Genomic DNA, 24,085 nt, shown 5'->3' on the forward strand with positions numbered 1-24,085 from the left:
CACCTTCCTTCTTTTACTTATATTTGTCTCCCTAGAATTCCATTTTTTCTCTAGCAATAACTTGGGATAACAGTGACATGGTTCTTTGTTTCTGTGCAATTTGAAGCCGTCTTCTTGGTTTATGTTTTCCTTTGGGCAGTCATTATTTAGTCAGACATTGTCACCAAAGAACAAATTATTTTCTAAGGAGAGGAAACCCCACCAATAAATAAGTGCATAGCAACAACTGTGAGTGTTGAAAAGTAAAAAAGACAGCAGATACAGATATATATAGTCATTTTGGTTTACTTCCATTATTTGAAGGCATCAAAAGGTTCAGTTCCTGTTGGAATTTCTGTATGACAAAGATGCATTCATTTTCTCCAGATATGATAGTGACTACCCATTGGAAAACATTTCAATCCAAGTGTACCTGAAATTCAGTTTCTAGATGTTGCTACCTTGGTATTATGCTTGGGTTAGATAACTGACGATGGTCACAATCCACAACCCGTTTGTTCACTGGCTGATCTCTCAAGTTGTTGGGTTGTGGATTGAAACTATTATGTAGCTTTTTGGTCTAACATTGTTGTGATTACTTTTGTATCTTAACCCTAATGGCATTCTCCCAACTCCCTACTACCTACCTGTGCCTCAACCTCCTGATGAGTTCTTACCATGATGGCTTTTCATCTTCTCAGGCCCACCAGGTATTATGGTTTCCTTTGTCTGCCTCTTTCTCCCTTCCCATAAATGTATTGATTTTATTTTATTTATTTCTTTTTAAATGCACACAATTCCACATAATGTTCTGTGGGTTTTTTGGGCTATGTGGCCATGTTCTAGAAGAGTTTCTTCCTGACGTTTCACCAGCATCTGTGGCTGGGATCTTCAGGGATTTCTCCGAAGATGCCAGCCACAGATGCTGGTGAAGTGTCAGGAAGAAACTCTTCTAGAATATGGCCACATAGCCCGAAAAACCCGCAAAAAACTATGGATGCCAGCCATGAAAGCCTTCAAATTCTACATAACATTTTCACTAGAGTACCACTGCAATGGGACTTTCTTCTGCTTTGCTTCCCTATACAGCTGTCCACACCATACTGGGTTCGGAGTATTTCTTAGCCCTACAGTTTTGGGGACACATGGGGGTTTGCATTAAGGGAAGGAGAATTCCCCCATTTCTGCTGGGTTCTGCTATTCTGCTGCTTGGTATTACATGTTAGATACTACACTGTAGTTGGGAAGGAGTCTCTAAACCAGCTTCTGGAAGAGGGCTGGGGAACCTTTGGCCTTCCAGATGTTTAGGAAAATAACTCCCACAGTCCCTTGTTATTGATGATGTTTGGTATCATTAATAGGAGTTGTAGACCAGAACAGCTGGAGAACCAAAGATTCCCCCCTCTAATGTCTCAAGAAAGCTGACTCTTAGTGAGCTCTATGCAAGCCTATAGTACATACAGAGAGTAGGATGTGACTGGCCTGCTATCAAGGTATGATAGCTCACACCTTCCAAATCCTCCTCTATAAAGAACTTATCTTCAGCTCTTGGTTTTCTTCTTCAAGAAGAGCATAATCTAGTCTGTTTCTAGACTCTTGGTCCAGGCGGTTATTATTTACTCATTCGGTCAAGAGTAGCTCTCACCTCGGAAGCCTGACGGAAGATGGCTCCTCAAGAGAAATTTAAGGCTGATCTCATAGACTTCTATGCATACTTTTTCCATACATTACAAAGGCAGCACCTTCGCCCACATGGAGTAGGTTTTGTCCAAAAATCCCTAAAGGATGCTGAAGACCTAGAAAGATGCCTTGGTTTCCTCATATGAAAGCAAATGAATAACGTCATTAGTTGTGCAGTCAATAAACCTATTCCCGGTAGCAGCCTTAACTCAGGCTATTACACACACAATTACAGACATATAAAATCTTATATAATCGTAAAGGTAATATCCCTGTCAATCAAAATGATTATGGTTTTTAATACATTGGATCACAAATTTCCACTTTTCCATAAACAACTGCCTCTTGAGCCATCAGTCAGAAAGTATATATAACGTCTGTCTACCTGACGCAGCTTTTGCAGCCATTTGTACAAGTCTTGCGCCTACAACACCAGACTCCTAAATTTATCATTTTTGGAGTCCTGTCACATACTTGGTTTTTACTGAATTAAGGCCATGTAGGCAACCAATCAACTTTACATTCTAATTATGCTGATGCAAAACACAAATCGATATATATGACATGATTTGCAATCGTTCTAGAGCCTCTTCCATAACTGCTCTCACTGAAGGACTGTATTCTCATAATGTTGTCCAGGACTGCAAGGTATAGCTGGTGAAAAAGGAGACCCTGGCCCGCCAGGATTCGACGTTCCCGGTCCTCCAGGTGACCGAGGCAGTCCAGGTTTCCCAGGATCCCCTGGTTCCCCAGGACCACCGGGTCCAACTGGGCCACCTGGCCGAGACGGAAGTCCAGGATTCCCAGGTAAATTTCTTTGGGGCTTTTTCAAGGAAGTAGTGATCAGTGGAGTCACCGAGAACTTGGCTAGAAATGGATGACTGCCTGAATGCTGGACAAGGATTTGCATTTGATTCAGTGGGCATAGTCTGAATGAGTCATCAGAGAAATTTAAGGCTTGCAAGTGGGCTTCTTTGGAATTATTTCAAATGAATTGGTGATGAATGCAGAGTCTGTATACAGGTTTCAAGTCCCCATGATGGCCGGCATTATTTTACTTTAATGCCAGCTTTCTGGTTAATTTTATGGAGACTTACACTTATGGCTTTAGTAGAATTCTGCCTGTAAGAAACATCTTAGATCCCAAGCATAAATAATGGGAAATGATAGATCCATTTGGCCAAGCTTATACTGAGACCATAGGTGCATCTGTATCACCATAATAAGATGATTAATGAAGGCTTCCAGGTCTTTCAAAGCCTTTCTGTATTAGGCATGCCAACCAGTCCTTAGATCATCCTCATGAGCAAATAAATACTTAGTCAATTATGTTACATAGCGTTGTCTTTATAGCTTACAATAACATGGCCACTTCTGGACTTTTTGATTGTGGATCATTAATTTTAGCACTACAGTTAGGAAGGATTTCAATTTGCCATCTTGATCTTTTGAAGGGAACGCAGCCAAAGGGTTTAGACTCTGTGTGTGAGAGAGAATGTATTGGACTCAGAATAAAACTGTGATGTTGTTGTGCCTTTAGGTGGCAAAGGTGAGATGGGAGTGATGGGCGCACCTGGACCACCAGGTTCACCTGGAACCCCTGGCAGAAGTGGCCTTCCTGGCCCCAAAGGTAAGATGTGTGTGGCTCTCCATTTTCATGGCGGTGGGTTTAATGCGGTGTTGGGATATGTGACATTGCAATGTATACATTGGTGCATGGGACTCATCTCTGAAAGGTTCTGAAAGTTCAAGTCTGTTTTCCATTTATCACAAACAAATAGAAAAAAGGTAGATTTTTGATGTTCTACTTTGCTGTGCAGGTGCATGGTGGCAATGTTATTAATTAATTAATTAATTAATAATTAAACTTATATCCCACCTTTCCATGGCACTGTCTAATCATGTAGAATGAATCATCCTTTTAAAAAACATTGTTGAGCTAGGACCAGTGTATAGTTCAAATTGGGGGCAGGTTAAAAATAAATTTTAGTAGTAGTAGTAGTTTTTAGTTATGGAATCCACTCATCCTAATCCAGTCCCTAGTTCACAGGTTGCCATTAGCCTTAAATATGCAAAGGGATCTTGTAGCACCTTTGAGACTAAGTGAAAAAGAGAAGTCGGTAACATGAGATTTCATAGATTTGAATCTGCTTCCTCAGATGCGTGGAGTCATTTATCCCCATTCATCTCAGGAAGAAGACTAAGATTCCTTTCCATACGGTTTTTCTAGACTAACATGGCTATGTCTTTAAATTAGGCTTAAGTGTGTGAGGTGTGTATGTGTGTGACCATTTAGACCACCCTGAATCTATTGGAAGAAGGATGTGATATCAAACAGTGTTCGGTACACCGTACCTTTTGAATTCTTCAGATTGCACCAATGCTTTGACACTAACCTAGAATGCCACTCCTTTCTTTGGGGATTGTATAGCATTGGCAAAGCAGTCTGAATCAGTGACACATTCTCTGTGTTTGGGTACCACTTTAGGCAATGATGGTTTACCTGGCCAGTTGGGACGTCCAGGATCTCCGGGACAAAAAGGCAGCAAGGGCGAGACAGGTCTGCCTGGACTTCCAGGAAAAGTGGATCTAAGCCAGTTGGGCTCAAAAGGAGAAAAAGGAGAGCCAGGAACTGCAGGTGAGAAAACCCTGCCTTTGTATTTCCCCCTGATATAATATAGATCTTGAATATTTGCTGTTTTCCAGACTTGGGATTCTCATTTAACCTCATCTTGCAACATGGGGCCCATTGTGGGATGAATATGTTTTTCACTGAGATGTCTTCTCATAGCACTTTAATACTGCAGGCTTCAAGCTTGCAGAGTCCTGAGATTAACCAAACGGAGCCTGATGTTAAATAATTCTGAGCCATGGAATTTGTTCCAAAAACAAGCATTGAACAGAGCTTACTGACTTTGGGCATAAAACTCCTGTTTGCCCCAACCTTTCTTCATTAAATCAGTATAATGCAAGGAGGGAAGCTACTATTGCTAAACTATTGACAGTCAAGGGCCCCAGGGAGAAAAATTAACTCTTTAAGTCTGATAGGAGGTTGAACAATTTATACAACAACACAGTACCAGGTATTCTGATTCGGTTAAAACAAATGAAGGGTCCCAGGTTATCCTACCTCTGTTCAATGAACTGCATCTTTTATTACTTCGGTTACCTGATTTGTGAACCTAACAAATAGAACTTTAGTGTTATCTTCAATGGAAAAGCATGCTCAGCTCTGTGAATAGTCATATGTTGTGTATTGGTTTGAGTGGGGTGTGTCTGCATGCCAAAGTGCCCCTTGGGACCCTTGCACAATGGTTTTTAGCTGGACAAACAGGAAAGATGCCACTGGATCCTGAGGAAGGCTGCATCGTCTTGCACTTTCCATTTGGCCATGCACCTAAGTATAAATGCATCTAATTCTCCCTTTCTTTTCTTGAAGGTATTCCTGGTCTAACTGGGCAGAAGGGTTACCAAGGCATCTCAGGTGACCCAGGGCCTCCTGGACTAGTTGGGCAGCCAGGCACACCTGGACTTCCAGGTGAGGAAAAAAACGACAGCTTGCATAACATGTGAATGTACAGGCATAGTTTGGTTAGCAAAACCTATGGCAAAGACGCTCCTTGTTACAAAGGCTTCCTATGCCCTCAGTCCCACTTTGCCTCCTCCTTCTCCTCTGAAGGGTTTTTTAGCAGCATCAGCATCAGGTGGATGATGAAGGAGGTTGGAGAAACATAGACCTTCACAGCTGGGTTTCAGCAGCAGATCCGCAGTAGGCAATGCAATAAAGATGATGCTGGAAAAGAATGACATTCTAGCCAGGCCAGAAGTAGCCATGTGTGTCTGCCTACAGCAAGCAAGATATATTGCAGCTGCCTCCCAAAACCCTTACTGAGCATGCTTCAATAGCAAAACACAAAGAAAACACAAATGCACACTGAGACAATAGCACTTAATTAGCACATGCCTGAAACAAAAATTTTAAGATTTCCTGGATATATTGGTTTTTGTTTTTCTTTTTAATGGGAATCCATGGCAGATACTAGACTTGGAAGATTATGCATCATGAGTCTATGAATTCTGATGCTTGAAAGCTAATGACATAACAGATCTGATGGACTCTATGTGTGTTTGTTGGTGGAAATGATTGTCTAGCATCAATTTAAGAAATATGTTTTTGCTAGGTCCCAAAGGCGATCGAGGATTACCTGGCCCCCCTGGACCAACTGGACCCCCTGGACAGAAAGGTTCTGGTGGTGAAATGGGTCTTCCAGGTAACTAAGATATTTTTTTCACTCAGGTCTGTTGTTGGGATGAATTTTGTACTGAGAGATTAAACTGAAGACATTTAGTTTGTGACCATAGTTAGGGACATATTTGAGTGTTCAGAATCTGCTGCAAACTTTCTTGTTAAATTTTGGGCAGGTTCCCCGGGTGCGAAAGGTTCGCAAGGCATAGGAGGGCGCCCTGGACAGCCTGGTTCTCCTGGGTTTCCTGGGCTGAAAGGAGACAAGGGTGATCCTGGACTTTCGGACGTCGGTATCCCAGGTCCCCCTGGCCCTAAGGTATGTTGCTGGAATGTCCTTTTCAAGGATATTTTATCAGTGTCATATAAAGATCTTGGCTTCTCTTTTAGATACATTTTGTATGTGTGTGTGTGTGTATGTGCACATGCACATACAAACAAATACATAAACTTGAATGCAGAGGTGGGCAAGTTTGGCTCTCAAGAAGTTTTTGGACTGTAACTTCCATAATCCCTCACCATTGGTTTTGCTGGCTGGGGATGATAGGAGCTGCAAGCCAAGTGCCCATCACTAGTTTAATGAATGCAGATCATCACAACATTGGCCTGTTCTGGCATGATTCTTGAATATTCCTTGAGCAGAGCTTGGAGAAGTCACTTTCTAGAACTACAACTTGTGGAATCCCTTACTCAATGTGTCCATATGGGTGGCTGAAATAGTGCCGCCTTTGCTTTCTGATGGTTCAGTGTGCACCAACTTTGTCTCATGTGCAAGATTATCTAAAATATTGTGTATAAAATTATCTTCAGGCTATGTGTACAAGATATATACGAAACATACATTAATTTCATGTTTAGACCTGGGTCTCATCTCCAAGATATCATGCCACAATGTAATACAAATATTACAAATATTAGGGGATCCTAAATGCTTCTGGTCACAAGCATTTTGAATAAGGGAGACTCAATCTATATGCACACAGGTGTGAGATGCACTCAAGCATGTTGAGTCATCATTGGACTTATTGAATTTTACATCAAACCCATTCAATTTGCTAAAGGGTTTTGGAGGTGAATATCTTGTGAGCATGTGAGGCTAGTGCTATTTTGGATACACAAAAAGCCACACTGAGAAGAGCTTGTTCTTCATAGTGCTTGCAAATGAGAACAGAGAGGGGGGGGGGGTGAAAGATTAACTTCTTAAGGGTTGCCAGGTTCTCCACAGAGAAATATGGGATGTTTGAAGCTGGCCTATATGAGGCCACCTCCGGTCCTGCAAGAGGAGAGTTCCTTTTGAGATCTCAGGTCTCCTGTGAAAATTCATATCTCACAGGTATCCCAAAACCCATGTAAATCTTGTGATGGCCTGCTCCACATCAGCCCAGATGGATGGAGACAGACCCTTGTTGTTGCATACATACCACAGATGCTGGTGAAACGTCAGGAATAAACTCTTCTAGAACGTGGCCTCATCACCCAAAAAACCCACCAAAAACTAGGGCACTTCTTTGTTTTTGACCTCTCCGGTTTTTTTCCAGGGCGATGCAGGATTGCCTGGCTACTCAGGGAGTCCTGGTATCAAAGGGTCTTCTGGCAATCCTGGCTTGCCTGGTTTGCCCGGTAATCCAGGTGCAAAAGGTGAACCTGGCCTCCCCGGGTTCCCAGGTAATTAATTTCTTGTTTCATTTGACTCTTGTTTTTTCTGTTTTTCTCCATGCTTTCGTGTTTTGGCTTCAGGTAATTCTTCTTCTGCCTTACGGTTTTCTCTTACTGGTATGTACATAGTGGCTCTAGTAACATGAACAGGGGATAAAGTCAAGACGTTGTTCCAGGGAAGTGAATTCTTCTCATCCTTTCCCTCTCATATTGTTTTTAAAGCTATGGCTGGGGAACCTGTGACCCTCCAGATATTGTTGGATTGCAATCCTCCTTGGTCCTGGGAAGTCTCAATTGAAAACGTTCATGTTTCCCAAAGCTTTGAGGGGTTTATATATATATGGATAATTTCTTTTAGTTTTGCAACGGTGTTGTATAGAGAAATTTAATTCAAAAAATCAACCCAAAAACCTTGGGTGGACTTATTACAGGTCAGCATAAGTACTATAACTCCTTTCAATGAAAGGAACCATCCCCATCGCTGAGTAGAATAGCAAAGGGAAGAACTTTTCTCCCCCTTCGAATTTTATCCCCTGTGTTTGGACTGTAATTCATAAACAAGTTATTCCATTTTTCATCCTTTTTTACTAGCCCCATCTAGCTGCATTGCACCTCCTTTATTTATCCATTTCCTTGTTTGCAAAGAGATCTTGAAGCACCTTATGGACTGTGCAAAAGAAGTTGTATGTCAGCATTTGTAGACTTGGTCTACCTCCTCTGACGTCTCTCTGAATTCATTTCCTTGTTTGTAAGCTAAAATTCTGCTTTCACAGGGACACCAGGTATGCCAGGACCAAAAGGTATCGATGGACCCCCAGGTAATCCAGGCGTACCAGGAACACCTGGACCTCCAGGTACATGTTCAGGGATGCAAGATCTATCAAACTTTGGGGCAAAGTGGGCAACTGCTTTTTTTTGTTCTTGGTCTACTTGAATTGTCCTGAAGCTAAGCTTTTAGTAAAACATAGCAGTTACACATAGTGTTGAGAGTCAACATGGTGTAGTGATTTAAGAATTGGATTAAAACACTGAGAGACCAGGGTTCGAATCCTTGCTTGGTCATGGAAATTCGCTGGGTGACTTGGGCAACTCAGCCTCAAAGGAAGCCAAGGACAAACCCTCTCAGAACAAACCTTACCAAGAAAACCCTATGGTTGTATGCCTCAACAACCTGAAGGCACACAACAGTAGCAACTGTATAGTATTCCCACTTCTCTGACTCCTGAGAGGTTCTGTTCAGACTTACCTGTCCAAATTCTGATCCAGCATTGCTTTAACATTCAGAAACACTCATCATGAGGCAAGAAAACTTGCAAGAATACGGTGCAAGATGCTTCCAAAAGAGATAGACTTTCTCCTTTTTTTCTGAAAGAAGGAGGCTTTCAAAATCAAAATTTCCCTTATTATTATTATTATTATTATTAACCTTTATTTATAAAGCGCTGTAAATTTCCCTTATCTGTTGATAATCTGGAATGTGAAGTCTATGCTTTAAATATAAAAACCAATTTCTGGTTCCAGTGATAAAATCAGTAGCCGTAGCAATTTAAGGTAGCTTAGACTCCCCCATAGATATTGGAAGCATTGCTTTTCCTTCTTTGGTGTACATCTCCCAACATGTTAGCAAACAGCTCTATGATGGAAGGATGCATTGGGTAATGCTGCTCATGGGAAAGAAGGCTGGTTAATACTACCTCCGTTTCTTCTCTTCTAAAACTTCCATTGGATGTAGCCAAGGCAGTTAAAGTGGTATGATGGCACTATATGTGTATAGTGTGCATGGCCCCAGGTGTCCCCTATCACAGAGGGTTGAGTGGATGGAAGCAAGTGTAGACCTTGCTCATCTTGGACACTGGAGGACACAAGTGCCTGGGTCTGGTAGTAATAGAAATACAGCGTACCAAGTGAGAAGCTGTCCATGTGGCATGAATACGGAAGGAGATCTTGACAGTTACTTTTGGATATGGCCTTCATAATCCAGTAAAGAAAAGGGGAAAATGTACTTCTCAACAGCTTTTTCCTTTAATGTGAATTCTTTACAAACTGAGATTGAAATTGAGATGGAGTCTCCCTTATCCAGAACGCCAAAATCTGAAATTCTCCAAAATCCAAAACTTTTTCACGGGTGGATGAGATAGTGATGCTTTCTGATGGCTCAGTGTGCACCAACTTTGTTTCATGCACAAGATAAAATTAACCATCATGCTTTTTGTATAAAGTGTATACAAAACATAAATGAATTTTGTGTTTAGACTTGAGTATCATCTCATTATGTATGTACAGTGGTCTCTTGTCATCTGCTGGCTTGGCATCCTTGGAGTTGAGCATCCATGGATGGCAAAGCCCATTGTTTTCAATGGTGGTGCATGCACCCAGCTGTGCTGCCATTGGGGACAATGGGTCTTAAGGTCCTACGTTTTTTCTTATCCATGATGCGGGAATGGAACAGCTTCAAAGGGCCAACTGTCTGTGCGAATACAGATAATCCGAAATCCGAAAAATTTCAAAATCCCAAACACTTCTAGTCCCAAGCATTTTGGGTAAGGGAAACTCAAACTGTACAAACTCAAACAAACCTCAAGACTGCCAGAAAGCCTGCTATTTTTAACATGTTCTCCTCATCTGTTCATAGGTGACCTTGGTCGCCCTGGTCCTCCAGGTCCTTCAGGAGAAAAAGGACAACCTGGGCAAGACGGCATTCCTGGACCGGCAGGACAGAAGGGAGAACCAGGTTAGCAAATGCCTTCCTTCTCTTGGATGTCCCACTTGCTCCCCCCCCCCCATTTATTCTTTCCAAACAGAAGTGTTCCCAATACATCTTCTGGGACCTGACCTGTTTTCCCACTCCGTCCGCACCTTTTTTAACTCTGCTACATATGTGTAAAGTTATGCAACGTAGACAGCCATATAGAACCACATCCATAATACATAACCATTCCATTGACTTCTATCGTTGTTGTTGTTTCAGGTCAACCAGGGTTTGGTCTTCCCGGAAATCCAGGACTCCCAGGACTATCAGGCAAAGTTTTATTTGTCTTTATTCATGGAGCAGGTTGATCCTAGATCAGTAGTAGAGATCATACTTTGTATATAGAAGGTGCCAGGTTGCTAATATCTGAAAATATCCAAACGGCAGATGTAAAAGTGGGTATATTGAATGTCAGAGACTCAGAGAACCTTAACAAGGAGAATACTAGACACCCACAAGAGTATGTCTCATTTGGCATTTATTCTCATGGAAAATGCATTGTGAAGAAAATTGCAATTTCTGTGCAGAGGACAAGATTTTGGCTAATGTTTTTAAAGCAGAGGAGTCTTGAACTGCAAACAGTCCTTGAAAACTGCAGCTTTCAAGACTTTATCTCAGCAAAGTTGTTCATTTCTTCTTGCAAGAGTAAATGTTACCAAGATTTGCAATCCTAACAAACATGACTTTTGCATAGGTTTTTTGGGTGGGTTTTTGGGGCTAAGCGGCCATGTTCTAGAAGAGTTTATTCCTGACATTTCGCCAGCATCTGTGGCTGGCATCTTTGGAGAAATGAAGATGCTGGTGAAACATCAGGTATAAACTCTTCAAGAACATGGCCACGTAGCCCGAAAACCCCACAAAAAACTATGAATGCCGTCCCTAAAAGCCTCTGACTTTTTCAATTTCTTGTTTTCAAACAACAGGTCAAAAGGGTGACCCAGGTTTACCGGGGCCCCTTGGTCCACCAGGCCCCCCTGGTCTGAAGGGAGAGTCCGGGGCCCAGGGTTTTCCTGGCCTCCAAGGCCCACCAGGCTCCCCAGGACTCCCAGGGCCACCATCAGAAGGACCGAAGGGTAGCCCTGGTCCACCAGGCATACCAGGAAGGCCAGGTAAGAAAGAGGAAAAATCAGCACATTGAGCCTTTTGCTGACAGGTTATCGGTCTGTGGAATTAGACTGAACTTTGCATCAGTCCCTTTCGGTATTTATATGTTGCTTATTTAATGCTGGAAGGTAGTAACTTGATGTCTTCTGGCTGTCTGTAATTTGCCGTGAAAGCAATGTCGAGAGAGAGAAAGTAAATAGCACTCCCTCGATAACCTGACAGCAAAAGTTTGCCAACTTGAGATGGCCTCCGCATGTCGTCACAGCAATCATCCAGCCAAGCACCCAATCGACTTTTAATAGCATCCGCCAAATGTGCCTGTACCATGACGCCACATTGATAAACAAATCCATCTTGCGCACCGAACATAATAATAATATGCACTGCCCGCAGGATCCATTGAAATCAAATCCATGTTAGCAGCACAGCATGACCAGATTGTATCATGGTTCCCGTTCATCTTTGCGTCGCGTGTGCTTTTCCTTGCTCCATCAATGTCCCATGACTCCGATGGATTCAGTGCACCACATCATCTTCACCCTACCATCCCTTGTCATGTTTGCTTTCCCTCTGTGTGCTAATTCTTGGAAGTGATAATTTCCATTGTGGGCGAACGCCACTGAGCTGCTATTGGGTTTCTGACAAAATCTGGACAATGGCTGAAACGTTAAAACAGAAAAGGTAGACTGCCTTTCATCCTATTTTTTCTGCCTTATTGTCCTACATTAAAACCAAGAAAGGCAGCTACAACGTGGACAGAGTTATTACTCAAGCCTTTGCATATTGTATGGTTTTATTTATAACTGGCCCCCTTTGTGTGACTTCTTCATTAAAGTAGAATTCAGAGACATAGCTGTGTTAGTCTGGAATATCAATAAGCAAAGGGATCTTGTGCGAAAGAAGTTGTAGCATGAGCTTTTGTAGAGTTGGTCTACATCCTCAGATCCATGGAGGGAACTAGTGCCCAGGAAGGACCTTTGTATGAATATTCATGGAAATGCAAAACTTGTGAGTATGGTGATGAGGTGATACAGTCTATAAAGGTCCTTCCTGGGCATCAGTTGATTCCATGGAGAGAACATGCCCATGGGAGCAGTTAGAGAAGATCTCAGCTGATGGTCGGGTTCATGTGATAAAGCTCTTCTGCATTCATATGAACCTACCCATTGGCTGAGATCTACTGAATCTCAGAAAATCTTCTGGATCTTCAGTGGCATTTTCCACGTAGTATATACAGTTTTGTGTGCCTGTAAAGTACAGTGGGCCCTTCCATTACGCAGGGGATCCGTTCCCATGTAAGGGAAATCCCACATATGCTGGAGCCCATGGGGCTTGTGCCTACAGTGTGGCGCAGCACACACGCCACAGGCACGCGCTCCATTACTTCTTTCAGGATGCACCATGGCTTTTTACGGCATGACTTCCAGCATATGCGGACACACTGTACATTCAAAAATAAAAGAGCTTCATACTTAGAAGGAGATAGTATCACTCTTGCCCAGAAGCAAACAATTGCTGTGAATGTGTAGCCCACACCGAGGCACACCTGAGGAGCACCTGTTTTCAAATTCATTAAGCTTCTTTTGAGAGAGCTAACAAACTTGGAAACAAGGCACATGATCTTCTTGTTTTAATGCAACAGTGTGGGGTTTTGTCACCAGAATTTGGCATTACGATGTCAGCACAAAAGCTGCAACTTGTCTTAAAACATGGCATGTGGCCTTTTTTCCAGATTGGTTAGCATTCCTGGAAGATTTCTAGCAGCTCTAATCTGCTTGAAAACAAGGCGCATGCTCCTATTGCATCTTGTTTTAAAGCCAAATTGAAGGTTATTTTTTTAAACAGATGCCATATTGTTAACATTTCAGCAGAGGACAGCACATGTACTTCATGGGCCACGTGTGCACACTTCTGTTTGGTTAAGCACCATGAGAAAGTACCAGTAACCGCTCAGTGGTTTTGTTCCCACCATCCTTGTTTGTATTGCATGCATACTGCACCATGCAGAGCATCTGAAGTGCATGTCCCAACATGGGTAGACCAAGCTGTTATTGCCTGTCAAATCAGTCCATATTTGTCCGCCTAAATGAGCCACAATGGATGAAACACCACCTATGTAACATAACCTGGAGATGAAATTGGCTATCCAAAGAAGACATTTCTTGAATCAGTTAATTTTAAAGGAATAGTGGCTGCTTGAAACACTTTGATGAAGCTTATGGCATTAACTCTGGCCATGGTTCACATAATACAGTTCTCTTCCTAGGAGTTCCTCCAGCTTTTACACAGGACTGTTTTTGTTATGAAAACTCCTTAATATCCATTCCATACCAAACTGCGGTGCTAGACCACCTTCATTTAATCATTTTAAGCTGCAACATTTACCATTGCTTTCATGCAATGGACTGCACCGTGATAAACTGATGATGAGTTGCAATAGCTTGGCCTATACATTATGTACAAAAAGGAATTTTAGATGGATCGCCATGAAAACGTTTAGTTTATTGACATATCTAACCATATTGATGTTTCCCCCTTCTAATGATGGCCTTGGTGAACTTTTGGTCCCCTACTTCCAGGTGCCACAGGTTAGCGCATTAACTCCAGTGTAATAACTTCGCATGAATTTGAATGTACTACTTTGATGGGGGGGATGCCTTGTTCTCTAAGAATGCGTATGCCAAGTCATTAATCGTGCATAGATGTAGTAGATCACTAGTCGTTGAGAACCTACAGTATGGCCAAATGCAGGGATTGGTGGGAAGAACCAAAGTGGCAACTCTGTGATCTGAAAATCATTGGCAGAACTTGGGCAAATAGTTTGTAGTATCTAAACCAATGGTTCCCAAACTTAAGTCCTCCAGATGTTTTGGACTTCAGCCCCCAAGAATTCCTGGTTGTTAGCCAAGCTGGCTAGGGTTTCTGGGAGTTGAAGTCCAAAACACCCGGAGGACCAAAGTCTGGGAAACACTGACCTAAACTGACTCCACAAGTCACTTGGATATGTGTCCACATAGCTAGTTTCTTTACACTTTTTGCAGATGACAATGGGTATGGTCTGGCTGGATTACAACAGCTTTATTGATTAAACACTTGCCAACACCATACTCAAACATGTACCAACGACCGTACTCATGATGAAGCTAATATGGTGCCATGAGTGTGAGAGGTTCAAATGGTACCTTTGAGTTGGGTTGGGGCAGCTTTATGGAGGCCAGGGTCCAGTTCCCCCATCCCCTCCCCAAGCAAACTCAACTATATTTTCCCCTGCAGTCTGCCAAAATTGGTGTCAGGAAGTGGTGTCATGTCAGGTCCTTTGGCCATTTTGAGAGGGAGTGAGATGTGCCTTGTAGTCTTTCAATGTTTCCCCAAAGACAAACTCCTGGTGGTTAGATTTTATTCTGGATTTACTGTTTTGAATCCCATCTATCATGTTGGTGCCTCCTAAGCTGGAACAGGCCTTGGAGCATTTGCCTTAGGATGGTCAACTCCAGAGAGTCCAAGGCGATTCTGTTTCCTTATGGAAATGGCCTGAGCTCATCAGTTACACTTGTCCTGAGATGAATATGGCTTATTTCCATCACCATTTTCCATGAGAACAAAGTAAAATAAAAGTGAGCTGGAGGTCAGTCTCACGGTCAGTTAGCCTCAATGCTCCCCAGTCTCCAGAACCTTTCTGCCAAGTTGGACAACTTCTGGCCCCACAAGGTGTTGTGTTAACATGCAATAGCTGGTAGTGGTTTATTTTTCTAGTCTTGCTAAGGCTACTTTCATAACGGAACAGGGCTGGCCAGAGTGTGGCCCTCAAGACTATTTTGGTGGCCCTTCATCATCGTCCCGGAAGACACCCCTGTCTTATAGTCAAAAATAAAAGATGAATGGAGTGACAATTCAACTTCTAAACAGGTTGCAGCCTTTTGCAGATAAACTTTTTTAAAATGGTTTTTCAACACGAGAAGTGGATTTTCAGCACTTCTGGGTTGCAATTTCTTTGCTTTATGTAGATCCTAAAGCATCCCAGGGATAGAAAATTGGCTCACCTCATAACAAAATAATCTCCCTGGACACCTTTCAGAGCTTAGAAACATTACTTACAGTATTTGGTCTACAGTTGCACCGGTTTGGGCATTCTGGGAGTTGTATTTCAGAAAAGTAACTTTTCCAAGGTGTGACTCAATGCCTTGGAGTGACTCCTCTCAAATGCATTCAAGTTTACATCTGAGCAGACATGAAGAAGATTGCATTGGAAGAAGGGCTTTCCTCCCCACCCCAACAGTGCTCTGATTTAGTGAATATTCCTGTTTCTCTACTAATGTAATGTTACTTAAGCCTAATTATAATGCTGTTAATATCTTTCCATAGAATAGGAATGACTTGGCATATGCATCTATATTGTGTGGATTGCAACAAAGACTTGAAAGTTTTGCTATGATGGCTTTTAAGAAAAAGAAAATCTTCGCAACTGCAAGCAGAGAAAGATAGTTTTAAACTGAGATGCCACACTGATATTGCATTAAATCCACAGTTTAGTCTTAGATAGAAAGCTAGAAAAATGGAACGACGCCACATTCATTCCTGATGTGCCCTTCTTAACAGAAATTGCATTGTGGCTGAAAAACTGGATTTTGCCACACTTGATGCCATAGCAAAACTTTCTTTCTGTTTTGTACTACAATGTTCATGTTAGCCTCATCTTTTATTTAGCAATGTAGTGTGCTAATGTAAGTAGAATTAGAAGATGCAGAGAAAGAGCAAGTGAGATAAAACTTAATGTGTATGCATAACCTGGTTTAGAACTGAATGTTGCATGGAATATGTACATTTTTTCAAACGTTTCACTGACACATTTGATGCAGAGGACATCAGCAACGCCTTGCTTTACCTGTCTGCTGCCCCAGAGAAGGCATTGCATTCAGATACACAAGAATCTTAAGAAATTCATCTTAATGTTTAGTGGAGTTTCTTTTCTTATGATTTGAATTGGTTGGTTTGTGTACTAGTTCTTTGGAGCAGCAGGAAAAAAGCTCACTTGATCTTCTACATGCCATCCTTCACATATTTAAAGACGTCTCTCCCCAGAGTTCAGTAAACATGTCTTCTGTATTGAACACAGTAAAACACATAAGATGTTAGCAGGAAGGCATTTGCAGACTGAAGTGCCATCAACCACCAACACTGGCATAGCATTAGCAGTGTCCCATCCCAGAATTTTGCAGACTTCGTCTTAATTCATTTACTAATGAAGACGTATCAACCCTCTCATCCATGCCTCCAGTGCCATCCTGGTCTCATCTCTACTTTATGTTTCTCGCCAGCAGACTCTGAGAAAAGTCCTCCTACACATCCCTGCCCCGTGCCATAAGCATCCCATTGAACCACCACCAGTTATTTCCACTAGTACTATACCTCCCATCAATCTCATCCTATCCCAGTATACTCTCACATCCATATAATCCTTCTATATATCTAAAACATTAAACAGCGCTGTATATTACAACACAACCATCTTATGACTGAATGTGCCAGAGTCTGACGCTATCATGTCACCTCTCTTCTCCCCACTAAACCTGCTCCTTTCAACCAAGTTGTCCTTCATGCGCCAGTGTCAGTGAAATGGTCACAATTAGTATCTTGTCTTTGTTTCACATGGAACTAATGAGTAGCAAACCTCAGGCGCCACGGTTAAAACCAACAACACCAACAAAGTTTTGGAGTGAGCGCATTTGCTCACATTGGTCGCGGTAGCCTGGTCACCAGAATAAGTTGTATATATAAATGGTGCTATGTAGATATATATATATATATACAGTATATAAGTATGCCGGCGGGTGGGAGGTTTTTTTCCCCCATGCATGCAAGTTTTGCAATGTTGTAAATACAAAATATGCTGGTGAAATTGGTCTCACTGTTTAGTATCAATATCTATCTCATCTGTGCCACTTCTAACTCGTAATCTTGTTTTGCACTGTGTGGTGTCTGATATCCCCCTAACATCGATCTTTGGGCTTTGGTGAACCCTGACCCTTCCAGGTCCTCCAGGTTAGATTCTTAACTTGGTTGGTTTGCTTTTCTACATTGCATTGGTTGTTTACGATGTTGTTTTGACTGTAAATCGGAAACGGCTGCCTCGGAAGCACTAGCAAACTGGTTTATTGTTGCATAAGCAATCTTGGCCAAGCATCAGGATCCTACATTTTGTCCTCTTGCCCATTTGTAAGGAGATCTGAAACTTTTTGCTTCCATTTTTAACTAACTATAGCAGGGGTAGGCAACCTTTTTGAGCCGGGGGCCGGGTTGCTGTCCCTCAGACAACTGGGGGGCCGAAGCCAAAAAATAAATAATTTAAAAAATTAAAAAATTTAAATAAATAAATAAACTGGGAAAAATGTAGGACAACATTTTCAAATGGTGGACACTTTTTTAAAAAAAGTGGAGGACACGCAAAAAAATTTGCTTTTGTTTTTTAAAAATGTTAATATAAATGCATGTTTCTGAGGCTTCTATAGACAATTGCCCCCCAAAGGCCCCGGTGGCAATCGGCGGCAGGACCGGGCTGGGGCCGGTCCCAAGGCCTCGCTGGGCCGCATTCGGCCCGCGGGCCGCAGGTTGCCTACCCCTGAACTATAGTTTATAGGAGTTGTCCAGACTTGCACACAATAGGGTTAGATTTAACTGTTGCTTAGTGAAACAAGCCAACTTCAACTCATGCTTTGTGAAGCTTGCTTGTTTCAATAAATCATAGTGAAAAGTAATTATGGTTTAGGGTTTAAACATAAACTATGGTTAACTGAAAACAGAAACAAAGGTCTCTAATCTCCTCCTTGTGACTGCGCTGGAGGAGAGAACAGAGTATAAGAGCACACTTAATAGAAAGTAATTCATTATGCTTACATTAAAATTTGGTTTCCTTTCCATATCTGCACTTGTTCATACCAAAGAACAGGTAAATGTATATATTAGATCCTGACTGTTCTTGCAAAACAGCTTCCCAAACTGGCACAAATTCATTGATATTAAAAATACAAACTGGGTTTAGGAGTACAGTATATTTTCATGTAGTGTACATGATCTTTTTGCCATACTTCTCTTTGGTGATGGTGGTATTTTTTCTGGTCAGTTTTCCATGGTTAACCCTAGTAGGAGAGAAGATTCGGGAACCTGCATCTTTTCCCTATGGGGAGAAAACACTTTGGGGAAGTATCCATTGATAACCCCAGCCCTGCAACCTGTTATCCAATGGAATTAGCAGGAGTTGTATAAACGTCCATCTTCATTGCATGCCTGTACTCTATTGCCAAAAGGGCCCTTTTACCATTTTGTGGAATTGTCCAACTCCCATTCCTTTCAGTTGAGCCTGAGAAAGGGGAACCCACAACAGAAGTTGGACTGCTCCCCAAGATCTTATGCAGTTTGCTTGTATAAGTATGAAAATATCAATAGGAGCACAAGGGTTCCAATATGGTTATCCCGCCACCAGTAAGCCCAGTAAGTCAGCACTGTCTTCTAAGTCCATTATGCAATTTAAATATTATATGAAATGAGGTGATTTTAGGGGTGTAAATAATACAATACTTGCAAGTGGCCGTTTTGACACACCTTTCATAATCTCACTCGGATAGCTTTTGAAAGTATTCATTCTTCTGGAAGAGAATTAAATTAAGACCTGCATCCCTATAGAGCAGTGGTTCTCAACCTTTGGGCCTCCAGATGCTTTGGACTTCAATTCCCAGAAGTCCCAGTGAGTAAGCTCATTGTCCAGGAATTCTGGGGGTTGAAGTCTCAAAAGTCCAGAGGACCACAAGGTTGAGAACCACTGCTATAGAGTATGGCAACTGTGGCTATCCACATAATGTAGGGCACACTGTTCAGACCCAGAGGGCTCTCTCACCGCAGAATACCCCAGAAGCCCTACTAGTTAGATCTGACCTCTCTAAGCTCAGATCTGAGTTTGGGGGACATACCTCCCCACAATCTCAAGGGGTTTGGGGGAGCCTTACTTATACTAGAGGTGGATCGAAAAGAGAGCTAAGTCACACTAACCCATAAAACTATTGTTTTGCCACACCAAGGTCTACCTGGTCCAGAAGGTGTCCGTGGACCCCCCGGAACTGGAGGAGTCAAAGGTGAAAAGGGGAACCCAGGTCCATCAGGTCAACCTGGACTGCCTGGCTCAAAAGGAGATCAAGGAATACCTGGACGCCCGGTAGGTACCCAGGGAGAAGACTTGATCTGGGAAGAATGGTTTAGGTCTGTAGCTCATTCCACAATTGCTTATGAATAGGCACCCACTGTGTTCAGTGGAACCTCCTTCAGAGTAAGACACACATAGGATTGTGTTCCAAGTTGGGGAGTTGTTGTTATTTGCTATCAACTTGACTTCTAGCAACTCAATGAATGAGAGGCCTCCAAGAACCCCAATTCTCAATTGCCCTCTCAGGTCTTTCAAACTCAGGGCCATGGCTTCTTTTGATTGAATCAATCCACTTGTAGTGTGGCCTTCCTCTTTCCCCACTGCCTTCCACCTGAGTGAGCATTATTGCCTTTTCCATTAAGCACCCATACAACACATGCCCAGCACATTTCAAATGACTTGATTTTCGTCCTGTCAGTCTTCTTTGCTGTCCAGTTTTCACATCCACACATAGAAACTGGAAATACTATGACATGGATGATCTTGACTTCCAGATTGTAACTGAGCTTCAAAACAGGCTTTAGTTTCCAAGCCATAGGTCTTGGACCTGGGCTTTGGAAAAAACAGACTGAAAATTCAGGGGAGGGAGTACTTAAGTCAGGGCTGATTCAAGTCCTCCCACTATTACAGCTCCCCGACATGAATATGGTTTAGCTACACCCTGTAATTTGCAGTCTAGGATGTCTTGAAAAGGTGCAAGAAAGACTGGGAGCCAAGCACCTCAATTTCCCCAGATCATCACTTAAAATATTGTCATCCAACATAACTTCAAATCAGTGTGCATTTATTTGGGCAAGCCTTGGTGTCTTCATAGCTGCAACCATTGTCAGTGCAATTGTCATTGCTTTTGATCCACACATATACTGATAAATACATTCCCCCAAGAGAGCCAGTTCAGTGTAGTAGTACTTTGAGTGTTGGACTAGCACTCAAATTTAATGCAGTATCTTAGCCAACAGTCTCATCCTACTCAACAGAAACAGGAGAGGGACTCTAGAATCAACACATGGTGACTAAGAAGACCTTACGCTAGGGTTGCTATAAGTCAGAGTCAACTTGAAGGGACATAACAACAGATTTGCTCAACAACTGGTTGACCTTTGCCTTCTTCATCCCACTTGCTATTAGAAAAGCATAGCCCATTCCTTTGATTTCCCATTGGTACTACTTTGTGGTAAGAGTAGTAACCACTGTTGTGTTGTCTTAGGGTGATCCAGGGCGTCCCGGTCTGAATGGAATGAAAGGTGATCCCGGTGTCCCAGGAGTCCCAGGATTTCCAGGTATATTAAATGGCAATCCTAAATGTTTAGACTTGGGTTCCATCTCCAAGATATGGGGGCAACCAAGCAACCAAGGCACCACCACTGAGAAGACTCTGTCCCCCACCAAAACAGCTGTGAGGCAAGGCATTTCATACCTGAGACACCACCACTGAGAAGACCTCGTCATTGGATTTCTTCCCACCCTTTAATCTCTGAAACAGATCTTGTTTGTAGGTGGATTCAAGGTGGAGAAACCAGGTGGTATGGGGTCTTAAAGTACATGGGTCCTAGTCTGATGAAGACTAGAAGGTCAAGGCTGCTTTGGGAATGTTTACATACAAAAAATGCTATCTATAACTTAGCTGAACAAATAACTCTCTAGTATGGTGACAACAGGTGGAAGAGAGATGCTCCAGGCGTGAGAGATTGTTAACTTGGGTAATAGGTGTTTTGTAACCACTGTGCATTAACTGCAAAGGTTTGACGTTTCAGGGATGAAGGGCCCCCTTGGACCCCCAGGACCAGCCGGCTTTGCAGGAGACCCCGGACCTCCAGGTTCCCCAGGTAGGAGCTGTATATTGGTATAACTGATTCTGAAAGATAGGTCAAGAAACAGGGGAAAACATTTCACAATGCACAAAATCTTGAATAATGAAGCTGTCAGAAAAAAGGCAAGCTTTGCACCCAATCTAGGTCATCCCTGAATTTCCATGTCAGCGAGTTTGTTTTGGAGCACAGATTAGGCTCTGTCCTTTGTTCCAAATGTCAGGTATCTTCAAGGCAAAAGTCATTAGCCGCTCAAAACAAAGCAAGAACCGTTTTTTGCTACAAACTGCATCTTTTCAGGCAAGCAGCCTGACCTGTCTGTTCCAAGAGACATTTCTTCAGATGTCTAAGGTCATCAGAAGCAAAAGGTTTATGGAGCTTAGTCGGCAGTAAACAGACGTGTCACTACCATTATTTGTTTGTTTAATGTTCTCCCTTCCAAACTTTACATTTTCACAAATACAAGGGTGGGCATGCAAAATCAGGGCCAGTTGGTTTGAATTAAAAGAAAGGCCTTTGACTTTATTGAGCAGGAGTGATGGCTGAAACCTTGATGGAGCTAATCCATTTTCCTGGGAAGTGGCTTGGCAAAGATTTGTCCTGATCTGGGCTTTTAATGAATTACTAAGAAAGTCAGTTGTTTAAAACCATTCCATTTAGTGGATTCTCTTACTTGGAAGCTTGTCAGAGCTAGCCCTGATTAGTATTTAGATGGAAGAACAACAACAACTATCAGGTGCTATAGGCTATATTTCAGAGGTGGTGGTTGTTGTGTGCCTCCAACTCATTTTTGACCTATGGCCACCCTAAGGTATCCTTATCATAGGGTTTTCTTGGCATGTTTCTTCAGAGAGGGTTTCCCATTGCCATCTTGTAAGGCTGAGAGAATGCAACTTGCCCAGTGGGGCTTGAAGCTCAAGTAGGGATTCAAACCCTGGTCGCCAAAGCCATAGTCCTGTGCTCAAACCACTACACCATGCTGGCTCTCTATTTCAGAGGCAGGAAACGGCAAAACCACTGAGTATTCCTTGTCTAAGAAAACCCTATGAAATTCATGGGGTTACCATAAGTAGGCAGCTGAAAGACGTGCGCGTGTGTGTGTGTGCGCGCGCGCACACACACACACACACACACTGAACCCCAGGTGCTGTAGGCTATATTTCAAAGGAAGGAACTGGCAAAACCATTTCTGCATGTTCTTAGCCTAAGAACACTCCATGAAATGAATGGGGGTCACCATAAGTCAACAGGCAACTTGAAGGCTCAGAAACGCACCCTGACCTCATGCAATCTTGACTTTGTCCTAGGTCCTCCAGGGATACCTGGCCCAGCTGGACAAACCATTGTGGTAAAAGGTGACCCTGGTCCACCAGGCCCACCAGGGCAACCTGGAATGAAAGGCCTACCTGGACTACCAGGCCCTCCAGGTTCGCCAGGTAAGATCTTAATTGCATGTCTGTGGTTTTGCCTAGCTCCCAGGATTATGAAATCTCAGGTGTGTGCAAACATTGGCCTGTTACAGACAGGCCAAAATAAAGCTGATTCGAGTCACTTTGGAGGTATGGTATTTCAATGATGCATGCGTCCTAAGAGTCCAAAAGCTGCACAAAAGCCACGCTCCAGTCCTAAGGACTGGAGTGCAGCTCTGGTGTGGCTTTTGGACTCTTAAGACTCATGCATCATTGAAATACCATACCTCCAAAGTGACTCGAAGCAGCTTTATTTTGGCCTGTCTGTAACAGGCCATTATCTCCTAATTCCCACATATCTGTCTGTATCCAGGTCCGATTGGTCTTCCTGGTGATGCTGGACAAGATGGGCTGCCTGGATTTGATGGTCCAGGAGGACGTAAAGGGGAGCGAGGACTTCCAGGTCAACCAGGTATGGTAAGCACCCCACCCCTGAAGAATTTCATCAGGAGGGTAGTATGGAGGGACACAGAAGCATCTGAACTTTCTGGGGACTGAAGTGATCGGCTTGACTATGAACAGCCACGTTTGAGACTCAAAGAAAAGCTTCCTCAGAAAATTGATTTCTAGGAATATGTCTAGACAATTCAGCATCTGCTTCAAAGAAGCTAATGTCTGGTTTTTGCCTACCAAGAGTGCCGTATCGTTTCACAGCCTGTAATCTTTGCTTAACATCTGATCAAAAGAAGGATGTACTTTGTTTCTCTTATTTCAACAGGTTTTCGGGGTTCGCAAGGCCCTCCTGGTCCGGATGGTTTGCAGGGACCCCCCGGTCCTCCTGGAATGGCGTCAGTCGCTCATGGGTTCCTGATCACTCGCCACAGCCAAACGACAGATACACCATTCTGCCCACAAGGAACCACTCGGATATATGATGGCTTTTCTCTTTTGTATGTCCAGGGGAACGAAAGAGCCCACGGGCAGGACTTGGGTGAGACTTCATCTCTGCTGGGAAATGTGGGAGATAACTTGGGGTGAAAGGAAGGCAGACAATTGTTTTGAAAAGAGGGATGAGGAGGAGGAGTGCCACATTGTGTAGTGCTTTGAATGTTGGACTTCATTCAAAGCATGGAAACCTTCTGGGTGACCCTGGGCAAATCACACTCTGGGAGAATGAACTCTTCCTTCTTCCCTCTGGCTGCAGAACAGATACTGCTTCCTCCTGGCCAATAATTGGCCTTTTGTAAGGCATAAAACTGCATAGTG

General features: G+C 42.8%; 1 protein-coding gene across 7 annotated transcripts in view; it reads left to right on the forward strand.

The window, feature by feature from the left end:
* COL4A5 (collagen type IV alpha 5 chain) overlaps window positions 1–24,085 on the forward strand; it is an 89,046-nt gene that overhangs the window by 60,795 nt on the left and 4,166 nt on the right. For 3 of the 7 annotated variants that reach the window (XM_042479333.1, XM_042479339.1, XM_042479340.1), the window contains 20 exons: window positions 681–689; window positions 2,299–2,466; window positions 3,200–3,289; window positions 4,148–4,297; window positions 5,099–5,197; window positions 5,841–5,930; window positions 6,082–6,221; window positions 7,441–7,567; window positions 8,332–8,412; window positions 10,191–10,289; window positions 10,527–10,577; window positions 11,231–11,416; window positions 13,991–13,999; window positions 17,442–17,450; window positions 19,481–19,614; window positions 20,810–20,882; window positions 21,357–21,428; window positions 22,718–22,846; window positions 23,193–23,291; window positions 23,598–23,810. In XM_042479333.1, coding sequence (XP_042335267.1) covers window positions 681–689; window positions 2,299–2,466; window positions 3,200–3,289; window positions 4,148–4,297; window positions 5,099–5,197; window positions 5,841–5,930; window positions 6,082–6,221; window positions 7,441–7,567; window positions 8,332–8,412; window positions 10,191–10,289; window positions 10,527–10,577; window positions 11,231–11,416; window positions 13,991–13,999; window positions 17,442–17,450; window positions 19,481–19,614; window positions 20,810–20,882; window positions 21,357–21,428; window positions 22,718–22,846; window positions 23,193–23,291; window positions 23,598–23,810 — 2,028 coding nt within the window. The remainder of the gene's footprint in view (window positions 1–680; window positions 690–2,298; window positions 2,467–3,199; window positions 3,290–4,147; window positions 4,298–5,098; window positions 5,198–5,840; window positions 5,931–6,081; window positions 6,222–7,440; window positions 7,568–8,331; window positions 8,413–10,190; window positions 10,290–10,526; window positions 10,578–11,230; window positions 11,417–13,990; window positions 14,000–17,441; window positions 17,451–19,480; window positions 19,615–20,809; window positions 20,883–21,356; window positions 21,429–22,717; window positions 22,847–23,192; window positions 23,292–23,597; window positions 23,811–24,085) is intronic. The other 4 variants (XM_042479335.1, XM_042479334.1, XM_042479336.1 and 1 more) reach the window with 4 other exon arrangements.

The sequence above is a fragment of the Sceloporus undulatus genome, chromosome 7 (assembly GCF_019175285.1).
Source record: "Sceloporus undulatus isolate JIND9_A2432 ecotype Alabama chromosome 7, SceUnd_v1.1, whole genome shotgun sequence".
Lineage (NCBI taxonomy): Eukaryota > Metazoa > Chordata > Lepidosauria > Squamata > Phrynosomatidae > Sceloporus > Sceloporus undulatus.